The sequence below is a fragment of the Pecten maximus genome, chromosome 6 (genome assembly GCF_902652985.1).
Source record: "Pecten maximus chromosome 6, xPecMax1.1, whole genome shotgun sequence".
NCBI classification, from domain to species: domain Eukaryota; kingdom Metazoa; phylum Mollusca; class Bivalvia; order Pectinida; family Pectinidae; genus Pecten; species Pecten maximus.
Window position 1 is genome coordinate 43530393 of NC_047020.1, and position 14279 is coordinate 43544671.

General features: G+C 38.6%; 1 protein-coding gene across 1 annotated transcript in view; it reads right to left on the reverse strand.

Moving 5' to 3' along the window:
• LOC117329853 (extracellular matrix protein 3-like) overlaps positions 1-14279 on the reverse strand; it is a 119029-nt gene that overhangs the window by 63380 nt on the left and 41370 nt on the right. Inside the window, 1 exon segment of the mRNA XM_033888029.1 lies at positions 14189-14278. Within this exon segment, the coding sequence (XP_033743920.1) occupies positions 14189-14278 (90 nt within the window).

A 14279-nucleotide genomic window follows, 5' to 3' on the forward strand; every position in this document is an offset into this window, starting at 1 on the left:
TATCTTTGTCCCTGTATCTCTCTGTCTATCTTTGTCCCTGTATCTGTCTGTCTATCTTTGTCCCTGTATCTGTCTGTCTATCTTTGTCCCTGTATCTGTCTGTCTTTGTCCCTGTATCTGTCTGTCTATCTTTGTCCCTGTATCTGTCTATCTTTGTGACTTTGTCTCTCTAACCCTCCATCCTTCTAGGCAGAAGAGACAGGAGACAGACAGGCGTCTGTCTCTCCTTCAGTACACCACGCTGAGCCTGGTGCCATTTCTCTCTCCCTCATGTAAGCTAGTATAGAAACTGGCTGGGGTTGAGACTAACAGTACCAGTATCCTAAGGAAATTCCAATTCTTTGTTACTTAAGCACTACATAATCCCAGACTCCGAAGCCAATACACCATTAACAATTAGTATGAGGGCCGCCAAACCACCTAAGGAGAGTTAACCTTTGGTGGGGAGGGCTAAACAGCTGGTTTGGGGGTAACAAACTCCATAGAATGTGGGAAAGTTGTTCACAATCGGGAATTATATCTACAAACATTACCGAACAATGACTGAAGTGATCTCCTACAACACTCGTTATCTGATATTTTACTTATATAACTAATGATAAAAGTTGCCAATTATTCATAGAAATTTTTTCAAATTAATAATGTAAATATTCATATCATCAACTTATCTGTTCATGATGAAAATGTTGATATTATGAATCTATCTCACTAATTATTATCTACATTAATCAATTTCAGTCATTAACCATAATATGAGTTTGTTATGATACTTAATACTCCTAAATGAATTTTAAAACTTCTCAATCAGAAAAAAACAGCTGTTGATGGATTTATATATAGCTGTTGACATTGAAGTGAGCCGAAGATTTGACAGGGAAGGAAAATTAGGGTGAAAAAGTCAACAGGAAAATTACTTATTAAATCAAATACTAAGATATGTTTTATTATACACAGGTTAAGGGTGTATGGTAGGGTTATAATAAGATGTTCTATTTGCTTATTGAGACCTCGTGATAACAGCACCAGCTTTTCTCCATCCGCTATCATCTGTCTGTTTGAAATGGGTGGTCATATGATAAAAAATGAATGATAAGTTTTATTCAGTGAAATTTGGTTTGAAAGTTTTCCAGGTTTTTAAGATTTGCCTGACGTGTTGATACTGGATTTCCTAAGTCTGCAGACCGTGAGAGAGTCAGTTTTTTGTAAACACCTAGACGTTGGTATCTGTCTGTTAACGAATGTCTTACAAAAGCCGAGAGATTCTGCCTTTTTACCTCGCAAAATTCTAAATATCTTCGATAAACAGATGCGTATTCAAGCCGTTTCAGATCCAGTTGTGAGCGACATGACACGATGAATCCAATTTGTGGCCATTGGAATCTTTTACAAATGACACATCTAATTAGCACTAGTTCAAGCCAGATTTCTGGTGCCACTGGTGAAACAAAAAGGGCAGTAAATTGGCATGTCACATGATTTCTCAAGCAGCCAGCGCCACACGGGCAGAGTTCTGTCTGTGATACGCAGGAATAACAAGCAGGCTTGATTGTTCAGGAAGTTCAATCAAGTCAATTGTTATTCAAAAAGAAAATAAAACTGAACAGAATCAGGTTTACTTGGATGAATAAATCAAGGCATTGTTTCGGTGAAAAACAAAATTTACATTGAAGCCTGCAATTTCTGAGATACAGCATTAGAATTATGAAGTTTTACATGTCACTGTTTTTTTTTCATTTTTCGAAATTTTCAGTTAATGAATTTCTATTTTGAGGGATAAGGGACCTGTATCATAGTTTTGTTATTTCATATTGAGGAACTCTTAAGACAATTTCCTGCGGTTTAAAGTACACATCCACTCTTGTATAACCAGCTTTCTGAATAATCGGTGAAAATGTCGGATTTTGTACTTCAGGTTATTCTGTGACGCAGAATAAAATGAGCATGTTACAAGAAAACTTAATACATAAATGTACTTGTAGTTAATCAACCGTTTGCTTGTTTTATGAAATGGATCTTATCCGAGTTTCTGAGCGACATTACCTGGATTTGAATGAGGTTTTATGTGGCAGGTACTGTCACTAGAGCCATTTTTCATAGGAAAGTATAATTAGCTGTGAGAAAAAATTCTCATTACGGAACCAGCCTTAAATTCTGTAATGCTTTCCTACTGAAAGTTTTAAGTTACGGATTTTACCTAAGTTAAGGGTAGTTAAGCAATTTCCTAAGTTGGGGAAAATTGATGAACCTGGCCCGGGGTCTATTTCTCCTTTCACTTGTTCAGGGTCTTTTAATAAATATTCCAATTATTCATATTTTGTCCCGATTTACTTGATTTTGAGTCAAAAATTTTGTTTTCTAAAACATTAGTTACTTCTCATTTTGTTTTCCTGTTTAGATCAAGTTCTAAATTATTCATTTTTATGAAAATTTGGCAATTCAGAAGAAATCTAATCACTAATTGCAACTTTATAGGAAATTTAAATTGTGTTTTACCCCAATTAATCTCTGATCAAACTCAGAGTGACAGGTCTTGTCATGGAAAAAGTTAAATTAGAATCCAAAACACCTATAATGCCAAGCCTATTGTTCTAAATATAACAAATGAGATCGAAAGATTTCACTGGCGTTCCGATAACCTTTTCTGCTTGGGGAGAGAAAGAAGGTCATATAATGAAATAATCTTATGCTAATGAGTTCTTTTTCAACCACAGACAACCAAACACCAAGAAATATGACTGGCATGGGTTGGCGTTATCGGACGACCAGGGTGGCCACACTGGATAACAGAGCAGGATGACAGATAAATGGTCAAAAACCACCAGTAGATCTCCTCCGTCCAGGAGTACAGATAACACACCTGAGATTCCAGATGTTATCCTGTCAAATTATCTTATCACTTCATCATTTTCTCGTGATTTTTATGAAAAAAAATGTCTGTAGCACAGCATGTATGGACTTTTTAATATGTATACACGTGTATATAAGTGTGTCTGCAGTGTAGGCAGGGGAGGATGGCAGGGTAATTATCTCTCATTCCTGTAGTGTGGGAAAGAGGAGCGGGCAGGAAAGTTATCTCCCCTTCTTGAGGTTTAGCAATGAGTAATAGTAATCTCCTTTTCTGTAGTACAGGAGGGTGCAATGGAAGCATGCTAATTATCTCCATGGCGGGGTTAGGTGAGTCACTGAAATTACTTCCCCTTTCTGTAGAAAAGTAGTAAAGAGAAATCAGGGTAATTATCTCCCCTTTTTGTGGAACAGAAGTGATGAGAGCTGTTGCTATCCTCCAATTCCTTTAGCATATGAGTGAGAAAGGAGTATGATAATTACCTCCCCTTTATGTATAGGGGGAACAAGGTGATTATCTCCCCTTAATTTCATACCAGAATGAGGTGAGGCAGGGTTATTATCTCCCCTTTCTATACTGAAGTAAGGAAGGAGCAGCTAGGGTAATTGCCTCCCCTTATTGTTATACAAGAGTGAGAAAGGAACAGGTCAGTTACCTCCCCTATCTGTACAAAAATGTTGGAACAGAGTAGTTATCTCCCCTTAATGTCATACTAGAGTGAGAAAGGAATAAGTCAGTTACCTCCCTTATCTGTACAAAAATGTTGGAACAGAGTAGTTATCTCCCCTTAATGTCATACAAGAGTGAGAAAGGAACATGTCAGTTATCTCCCCTATCATTACAGAAATGTGGTTATCTCCCTTTTATGTTATACAAGAGTGAGAGCAAAGGATAATTATTTCCCTTTTTCGAGCTATATGTACAGGATTGAGGTCCGACAGGATGAGGGACATTGACCTTTGGGAGAAGGAATTACAAAGATAAGGGCTTTTTCATAGAGAATTATGAGTTAGTGTGTGGATTGATACATGCCAATCTGTTCAGGAGGGCAGTTTAAGATATCCAAACCTCAGTAGGAACTGTAATAAAAATTCTGTCACTTTTCACAATATGATCGGCCATCAATCACTCAGGCATAACTGCATGTTTAGGCCCATTACGAAGTCTGTTTACACAAGTGTAACGAAGACGCGTGTGTTTTCACTTAGGTCTGATCGCCACATCGTCCTGTGTGTTGTTTTAACTCTGCGGGATGACTTAAGGTTGTATGTTACTAAACACAGAGAGACCTCAGTAACCTGTCCCAGATGCTATTCCATAAACATCTTATTTTACTTTCCCAGACAGGAGAGTTCTAACAGGGGGGATAAGTAAGTGTAATCAGGAATATGAAGTTTCAAAACTTGCTTATCGCTAATGTAAATATATAGACAAGACGTTGAATGCTCAAAGCAATGTCACTGTTTACTAAGACTTAATCTAATATCCTGAAAATGTAACCTATTTTCCAAGTACTGATTGATAAGTCCTAAATACATAGTGAAAATAACAAACAAATTCCAAAACATAAAAGTTACCAGTCAAATCTAATTCCACAAAGAGACCCCCCCTGTTGGCTTCAGGAGAAGAAAGGTTTGACAAAACCATCATGTAACATAATCACTCCCTAAAATGGTCGTCCTTACCTCTTTCCTGCTACTGTATCAAATGTTCTTGGCTTGGTCTTCCTTCTCAGAAATCATGTCACAATAATATTGTGGAATTGTAAACTAACAAGTTTGACTAAAAGCCAAGATCAATCTCATAAAAAAATCCATGAAAATGATGGAACGTTCGTTTTTAAAAATGTTATCCTCAATATCTGTGCTAGCGACCTCAAAATGGTATCCCAATAAATATTTTAACATGTAAATTAGACAAAATTTAATAAGAACTGAAAGAAAATTATTTTACTTCATACAATACATCATTAGTACAGTATTTGTATCGTGATCGGAAAAAAGGTTTAAGACAACAAACTGAAGCATAAATTAAGGACAAACAAAAGGATAGCTCCAATAACTTCGATGAAAGAAAGCTTGACAATTTCAAATTCCTTAATAGCAACTGAGATGATAGAGAGAAGGATAAATTGAAAGACAGACAAATAGAAAACACTGCATTGACTGCGATATGTGACAGCTTAATAACTTCAATACTAAAAAAAACATGCCAATTTCAAATTCCTCAAGAGCAACTGAGATGATAGAGGGAAGGATGAATTGAAAGACAGACAAATGGAAAAACACTGCATTGACCAATGTGATATGTGACAGCTTAAATTCAATACCAAGAAAACTTGCCAATTTCAAATTCCTCAATAGCAACTAGAATTGAATGTTACATAACTGAGTAAACCATTGGTCAAGTGGTGATAAATGAGTATTGACCACCGGTCAGTGTGGTACATTTACCATCATAAAGTAGGAAATTGACATATTGACCAACGGCCAGCCTAGACGTCAATACATACACACCACTAATTGGACTGCCGACTGACGTTTGACTATCTGAGAAGTGTTTGAGTACACAGTAAACATCACCAGTGAACGATTTACAGAAGCTCTGGCCCCGGAGGACAGCACTATAATACAAACTGCTCTCCGATTTCATCACTAAAGTGGAGTGCACTTGATGCACAAAGAAGTTCAGAGATATCACTTTTGTCATTACAGTTCTGTTGCCTTCAATTACAGAAATTACATTTTCATATATGGATCTAACTTAATATGTGGAGTGCTGGTATTAATCCCGAGGATGAGAAGGTTGTTAGAAATGTTATATTAAACCTCTACGCGAAAACTGGAAATCAATTAAAACGACTTAAATTGAGAAAACCCAATTTACAAAATATAATGCCGCACATATCGATAGACTATAGGGCTTCACGAAGAAGTATGGCCCTTCTGGAGTATTACCAACCTACAACAGCTGATAATGATGTCTATTTAAGAATGTCTAATGTTGGGAAATTGACATTTCTCAGATGAAGCTTCGATTACGATAAAGAAACACGGTTTCCTGTCCTATAAAAACTGGTAAGCAATTTCCGTAAAAGTATGAACATCAGAACCCAGAGGCGTATTTGGTTCCAAAACTATATTAATGACATTTTCGGAAAATTGATAAATTTGTTTAAAGATAAATTTTTTGTCTGAATTTGCTTCTATGCTTCTATCACAAGTGGAGTGATTAAATTTGTTTTTTCGTAAGAAGAATTTAAATAAGCATGAGATTCAATAATAAGATAAAATATTTTTGATTGATTCTCTAAATACATGTATATATGCTTTAAGCTTAATTTGTTCAGAGGTCTTAAGATGTCTTCTACACATGCAAGCCTTTTACTTTTAAAAGACGGATGGAAGAATGGATGGAAGGATGGGCAAACAGACAAATAATTACCACGGAAATGATTACACACAATATACAATTTCCTTTGGTGTAGGGTTTGGGTTTTCGGTTCAATATTTGTATTACAAATATTTTTTTAACCCCCTTTTTTTAGTACAAAATAAAAATTCATTATCATTGTGGAAGTCACAAATCATTTGTTGTCAAGATCTGTCTGATTGTAGATGACGAGGCGTTTGTTCCTGGTGTTTTTAAAGTATGGCGTTTCAGTTATTGAGATCTCAGATTTTTACTGTCCATTGAAAATGTCCCACTCTATAGAGTTGATGTGATTCCCTGAGGCCACAAACACATAACAAGTTGTTATCTTTACCAGCAAGAAGTTTATCTCCTAAAGGCAGTTTGGACTCGTATTTCCATATTTTCATTTGATCGTGTACTTTACTTATGTAAAATATACAAGTAAAATCATATAAAAATACCCCAGGATGAGAAAGAGAGAATTTTACATACAGCAAGCATATCAATAAAACTAAAGATCTGATATCAATACAACGGCCAAACGCATGATTATTTTTCACTTGTTTGAACCCAAAATTTGTAAATTTTGCATAATCTACAATTATAATGGTATAATCAAAGTCGATACAGCAACCATCCCTCTATTTATTTAGCGAGTAGGATTGCACCAGTAATAGAATTGCCGATGATCTCCAATATAGGCGCTACACCAAAGCATGACTCCGTTCTAAACGTACATTCACATTCCAGCGTGATCATTAACTAACAGCCTGGGAGAATCAGGTAAATGTGTGTGTGTCTTAATACAAAGAACGGTTTGATCCTCGAAAAAGTTAACCGGGATGAGCACACAATATTATACACCTAACCACAAGTTTTCACACTGAAATACATGCACTTATAAATCTCTCGACTTATCCTGAACCAGGTATATTTTATAGGTAGGAGTCCAACCACCCAGGCCGTTTTTCTCAGTTTCTTTCCTAAACACTCATAAATTGTCCATCCATGAGACTAGTTGACAGGGAGGCCAGGTTTCGGTAATTAACGGTGCACACTTCGGTCTGTGACTGATAGAGCCAAACACATGTTAGTGCGAGGAGTATCCCAATCCATCATCACTGCCTCTCCAGTCCATGATGAATGGTGTATATGTAGACTGCCGACTGGAGTCGGTGCATTCAAGGTCACTACAACTCTTCTTTGTAACCATGGAAAACCTAGACTCCTCAAGGTCATTCTGGAGCTTGAGATTAATGACTGTATGCAGACAACTAATCCACTGTAACTGGAGTTAACTGGAGTAAATTAAATGCTAAACTCTTCTTCGTAACCATGGAAAACCTAGACTCCTCAAGGTCATTCTGGAGCTTGAGATTAATGGCTGTATGCAGACAACTACTCCACTGTAACTATGGAAACCATTTACTCATCAAGGTCACTCTAAATCTTCAGATTAATGGTTGTAAGTTAATACCTTCTCCAGTTGGTGCATTCATTGTAACCATGGAAACTCTGGATTCCTCAAGGTCAATATAAATCTTGATACCAGGGTTTTCATGGTAGAATGCAAGCACCTTCGCTAGTCTGTGCATTCAAGGTCAACACAACTCTTCATAACCATGGTAAAAAATAAAATGTTCAAGGTCACTCTAAAGCTTGAGATTAATGAGATTATGTATGTAGAAACCTTCCCTACATTCAAGGTCACCAAAACTCTTGATTACAATGGAATATGAATTGAAAATTCATCAAGGTCACACTAAAGCTTGAAATTGTCATTTTTACAAAACAGAGAAATAATTGTATCCCAAATAAAATCTTTTTTATTTTATATCCAAAAAATAACTAATTAATGTATATGTACCCTGCTATTTCTATTACAACTTAAAAGTGTTTTTAAAGGGACTATTTTCAATTTTTTTATATACATGTATGTCACTTCCCTTGTAACCTACCAATAAATGCAATTAACAAACATTACAATTGATACAAAGTACCAAATGCTTTTTCCGGTCTAAGAACCCATTATCCTTACCATAAATCATCTTATTTGGCCATGATTGCCATTTTCTTGGAGAAGTTTTGACGTTTCTACAATATTTCTAAAAGCGGTTTTTAAGTACTTATTAAGTCAAAGACATCATATAAATAATTTGGTGATAAAACACTTTTTGCAATTATAATAAACCCCTTTTTCACATTAGTTTTTAATAGTTTTCAAGTGTGTTGATTTCAAGACGTCGACATCGGATAGAATCACGGAACCACAGGAAATTCATGATGAAAATCATTTCCCAATAACTTCCTGAACGTATCACAATTTATATTCGATTTAGTTTTAAGACCAGAATTGGTTCCTGTCCCAGAATGTAAACTTTTTATGAAAATAGTTTGTAAATATCTTCAAATTTTACACGGAATCAACCCAAAATCAAAACTCAAGCAAAAGAAATTAAAGGAATTTTGGTTGATAAGTGGTAAATGGTGGTACACAGAACCTTTGAGTAAGATAACAGTGTTATATAAGAGGCTCTCCCCCTGTGTTGTGTGAATTCTGGGAGCCGGACTGGAAAGATGGCAGTATTTATGAAATGTGTGGCAGATGAAGTGATTGATAAGTGAAACTTTACACAGTATATGTTACTTATCAATTACCGTGGTGATAGAGGCCGGCATGTGTCCCTAGACCTGAGGGGAGGGGTGAATGGGAGGGGTGAATGGGAGGGGTACGAAGGAGGGGGGAACAAAGGGGAGAGGTAGGAGGGGAGGGGTGAAGGAAAGGGGGGGGCAGAGGAGAGAGGGCGAAGGGGAGGGGTGAATGGGAGGGGTAGGAAGGGGGGGGACAGAGGGGAAAGGGCGAAGGGGAGGGGTAGGAGGGGAGAGATAGGAGGGGAAGGGGGCTTAGGGGAGGGGTAGGAAGGGGGCAAAGGGGGAGGGGTAGGAAGGGGGCAAAGGGGAGGTGAATGGGAGGGGTAGGAAGGGGGCTAAGGGTGAAGGGGAGAGGTAGGAGGGGGAGGTAGAAGGGGAGATAGGAGGGGTAGGGAGCGAAGGGTGAAGGGGAGGGGGGCGAAAGGGAGGGATCAATGGGAGAGGTAGGAGGGGGTTGGGGCAAAGGGGACAGGTAGGAGGAGTAGGAAGTGAAGGGGAGGGGGCAAAGGGGAGGGGTAGGAGGGGGGCAAAGGGGAGGTGAATGGGAGGGGTAGGAAGGGGGCTAAGGGTGAAGGGGAGAGGTAGGAGGGGGAGGTAGAAGGGGAGATAGGAGGGGTAGGGAGCGAAGGGTGAAGGGGAGGGGGGCGAAAGGGAGGGATCAATGGGAGAGGTAGGAGGGGGTTGGGGCAAAGGGGACAGGTAGGAGGAGTAGGAAGTGAAGGGGAGGGGGCAAAGGGGAGGGGTAGGAGGGGGAGGGGTAGAAGGGGGAGAGGTCAAGTAGTTCTCTACAAGGTCATGGAGATGTTAGACTTACCCAGACAGGTTTATATATATGTAGGTAAATATGTAGGTAAAAAGGAACAATGTTTTACACCTAGAGTTGTGTAGGCGGGACAATGTCTGGAGATTTTGTACGACAGGTATACAGAACTGGTACAAAAATGAATCCGGAATTCTTAGTGTATGCCAAAAAGTGTTTTACAGTTACGGATGGAGATTAGGGTGGGAGGAAAAGGAGAGATGATGAACGAGACGTATATCAGGGTAGTTTCTTGGTATACATATATTCCGTTCTTATCCTAACCAAACACCATCGACAGAATTAAGTACATGTGACCGATTATACTACTGTATTTATAGATCAAGCCAAGTATTTAAGACGGGTACTTAACTTTAACAATTATCACACAAAAAGTCAGGTGTTTATGCCCTTAGCTCTTTTTGTTTTTTAAAGATAATTTTTTCATAATTCTTTTCTAATATTCCCCCTTCTATACAAGATCAAAAGATTTGATATTCCAACAAAAGTTTTATTCAAATCTTTCTATATGATCATTTTTTCTTGTATATATTTGTAATTAATAATTATTGATCTTGACAAAGCAGATTAGACCTTCACAATACCTTAACGTCGATCTATAAACTTCAGTGTTTGATAATGACATTCATTAAACATTTTGTTTATTTCAAACAAACTGCTATAAACTTTAAACTTTGTTTTACAACAATTAAGAAAAATTGTATAGGAATTTAATTAGATCACTGTTCTTGGCCTGGATGGAAGTGTACAGAAGGGTTTTACTGTGGGAGGAAACCAGAATACCCAGAGAAAACCCATTTGGTCGAAAAGGTGACCAGGCCGTGGTGGGCCGGCCCATACATTGGTCAGATTTTCTGGAGACATTATCTACAGAAAAAATCTGATTTCTGTATTTGGTTTATAAATATTTCATTAATATGAGACTTTCTGTCTTTGCCCCAATGGATTTTATCAAAGTTATGCAAAGACAAATCATGTGGGTACTGACAATGCTGTGCGACCCAACCCCTATTTTGGGTCATGTTTTAAAATGATTTTAAAAGTATTGAAGCATACTCTACAGTTTTTCCATACAGCTATTTGTTGGTTTGTTTGTTTGCTGGGATTATCATCCCATGAACAGCCAGGTTCATTTTGATGGAGGTCTACTTGTAGTAGTTGGTGATTACCTCACTGAACAACATACGGGAGGCCCGTCGCATGCCATCCAGAGCAATTAGGGTAAAGTGTCTTGCCCATGACTACAACTACAACAGCACAGACCCACCTGTTCCTACACATGCCTTGAACAAGCCTTGAACAAGCCTCGAGCAAGCCTCGAGGAAGCTTCGAACAAGCCTAGAACAAGCCTTGAACAAGCCTTGAATAAGCCTCGAACCACACACTTCGGATCTTCACCTGAGGTTACCTGGCCGTCACTATTAGCAACTGAGCTAACGGCTCTACCCAACAGAGATAACAAGGCCCCTACAGGTATTGGAGAATCTGTGTTGATGATGGTGATGACAGGTGACCATCACATGATTACATGTATAGGACGTATCAGTAAATACACAAGTACATAGAAATCTACACGACAGATGGTTTGGGCTACAGACAGCTGTGACATCCAGTCAGACAATAAATAAGTTCAGCTGTTAAAACATGCAGAGCATTATTACCATCAGGAATCGATTTCACACAAAGTGACCATGTATATATATGTGTAAACCCCTTTCTCTCCAGTTCCTCATCACACTTCAAGGCTCGGGCGTGTCATTGAGGACCTGGAACTTAAATCAAGCCATGGAAGCCGTCCATCATTACCAGTATCTCTCTATCACAGTTTCCTCCTAAAGTCCTCACTTCCTATCTAATCTCGGGGAGAAGACAAGCGTTTTCAGCTCAAAATAATTACATAAAACATAAACAAATTTCAATAGGAGTGATATACCAAACCAGATAAGCTGTATCAGTTTCCAAATCCTTCCACAGAAAAAGTCCGGAAAACTCATCTTTGAAACATGTGTGTCTCTTTAGCAATGATCTATTCTCTGGTTTTGTAAGGCAAAGAGATAGCTAGGGCCGAAACTGGGGGAGCTTAGTAAGAGGAGAATGTTCTCGGAGATTATGGACGCTCAAAACTGACCCAACCATTCTGTGTGATCGATCAAGCGTGACGAATAAGATAGTACCTTGAAGATAATAGTCCCAGCCTCCCTGGAAGAGTAATATTTTCCCTCCGTAACATGTGGTAGTACTATCACTCTGACAAGCCGAGAGTCCATTATGTAGTTGAATAATCAAAGGTGACATATGGATGCAGGTCCCTAAGGTTCTAACAATGTATTACTGTAGCTGTAACAATTAGCTCCCACAAATCCCTGGGGAGTCGTTCCTTCCGATGTGTATATATACTCCTATCTGTGAATGTTTAGACCTAGCCGATATCCCCCTAAATCTCTGGCCAGTCTTTCTCTGAAATTACTTGCCTGCCTTAAACTCGAGCACCCTGCTCCCTCGGATTACATTATCGTACATCCTTTGACAGTCTACGTGGAAATTAACATATTTTTCGAAGGAGGGATACAATCCAATATTGGGTATATCTTACACAATACCATATAAGTAAAGGCAAGCCATGAATACAAAGGACATTGGTCACAGTGACCTACATGTAAGCCAGGGTTCGCCATGGACACAAAGGACATTGATCAGTGACCTACATGTAAACCAGGGTTTGCCATGGACACAGAGGACATTGGTCACAGTGACCTACATGTAAGCCACGGTTCACCATGGACACAAAGGACATTGGTCACAGTGACCTACATGTAAGCCAGGGTTCGCCATGGATACAAAGGACATTGGTCACAGTCACCTACATGTAAATCAGGGTTCACCATGGACACAAAGGACACTGGTCACAGTGACCTACATGTAAGCCAGGGTTCGCCATGGACACAGAGGACATTGGTCACAGTGACCTACATGTAAGCCAGGGTTTGCCATGGACACAAAAGACATTGGTCACAGTGACCTACATGTAAACCAGGGTTCGCCATGGACACCAAGGACATTGGTCACAGTGACCTACATGTAAGCCAGGGTTCACCATGGACACAGGACATTGGTCACAGTGACCTACATGTAAGCTAGGGTTCGCCATGGACACAAAAGACATTGGTCACAGTGATCAGCCAGGGTTCACCATGGAGACAAAGGACATTGGTCACAGTGACCTACATGTACAAATTTGTATGAATATCATTTAATCTATGATTTTCATTAACAGTGCAGGAATCCAGAAATTAGAACTTGGATTTCTAGTATTGGAGTTCAACATGAAGAGGAACAAAGCAGTCTTAAGCACAAATCAAAAGAACATTTAAAGTCTAGACGAATCTGATATCTTTGACTGACACACTACCATATATCTATATCCCTCCTGAAGAAAACTGAACAGTTAAGTGTATTCCCGTCACCTTCCCTTGTTCCTTACATCTTCAACATGCCTCTTAATCGATTACGCAAAAAACATTACTAAGTTTGTTACATAATTCAATTGTCAAAACTTTAATCAGTAACTGCTTGCAAATTGTATTACAATTAGACAAAAATAGAACAGTACAGGAAAAGCCTGGTCTTACACCAGGCAATGGGGGAGAAGGGAGGGAAGGGGAGGGGGGAGAGATGGGGAGGGGGAGATGGGGGATTGGGGAGGGGGTAGATGGGGGAGGGGAGGGGGAGGAGGAGGAGGAGTGTGCTAACTTTTCAACATGTTGATGTAACAAGTCAATGTGAGACATAAGCTACTCTTGGTCTGAAATACATTAAATTTCATAACTTAAATCCAAGCTCTTTAAATTCTGGAGAAAAAGGTGGGTCTCGTAAATTTCCTATGAAATGGAAGATTCTGTTTATCACATAACTAAGATACCTGGAAAAAACATTCATGAAAACCAAACTGACATTTTAAGAGTGAAAAGAAATATGAAATGGTGACATTTTCATTCTTTGCCTCTTTGATGACATCACAATTCTGTATGATGACATCACAATTCTGTATGATGACATCACAATTCTGTGTTATGACATCACAATTTTGCGTTATGTCATAACAAATATGCGTTATGACATCACAATTCTGTGTTATGACATCACAATTCTGTATGATGACATCACAAGTCTGTGTTATGACATAACAATTTTGTGTTATGACATCACAATTCTGTGTTATGACATCACAATTCTGTATGATGACATCACAAGTCTGTGTTATGACATCACAATTTTGTATTTTGTGTGATGCTAGCTTCAGGCTATGACATCATAATTAAACCAAAGGTCTCCTAGGTCTTAGTTCACAACAGAATGTAGGTAGAATGTTTGTTACACTGTTAGTTATGTGATAAAATACTACGTCTAATGCATTCAAAGGTCAAGGACCTTTATCTCCGGTAACTACGGTACCTTACCTTGGTCTGTGACTTTGAAGAAGAAGATATCGTTAGTGACGGTAGCTCCCTCGTTAAGAACGTATCGGATCTGACGTTGGTCAATGTCAAC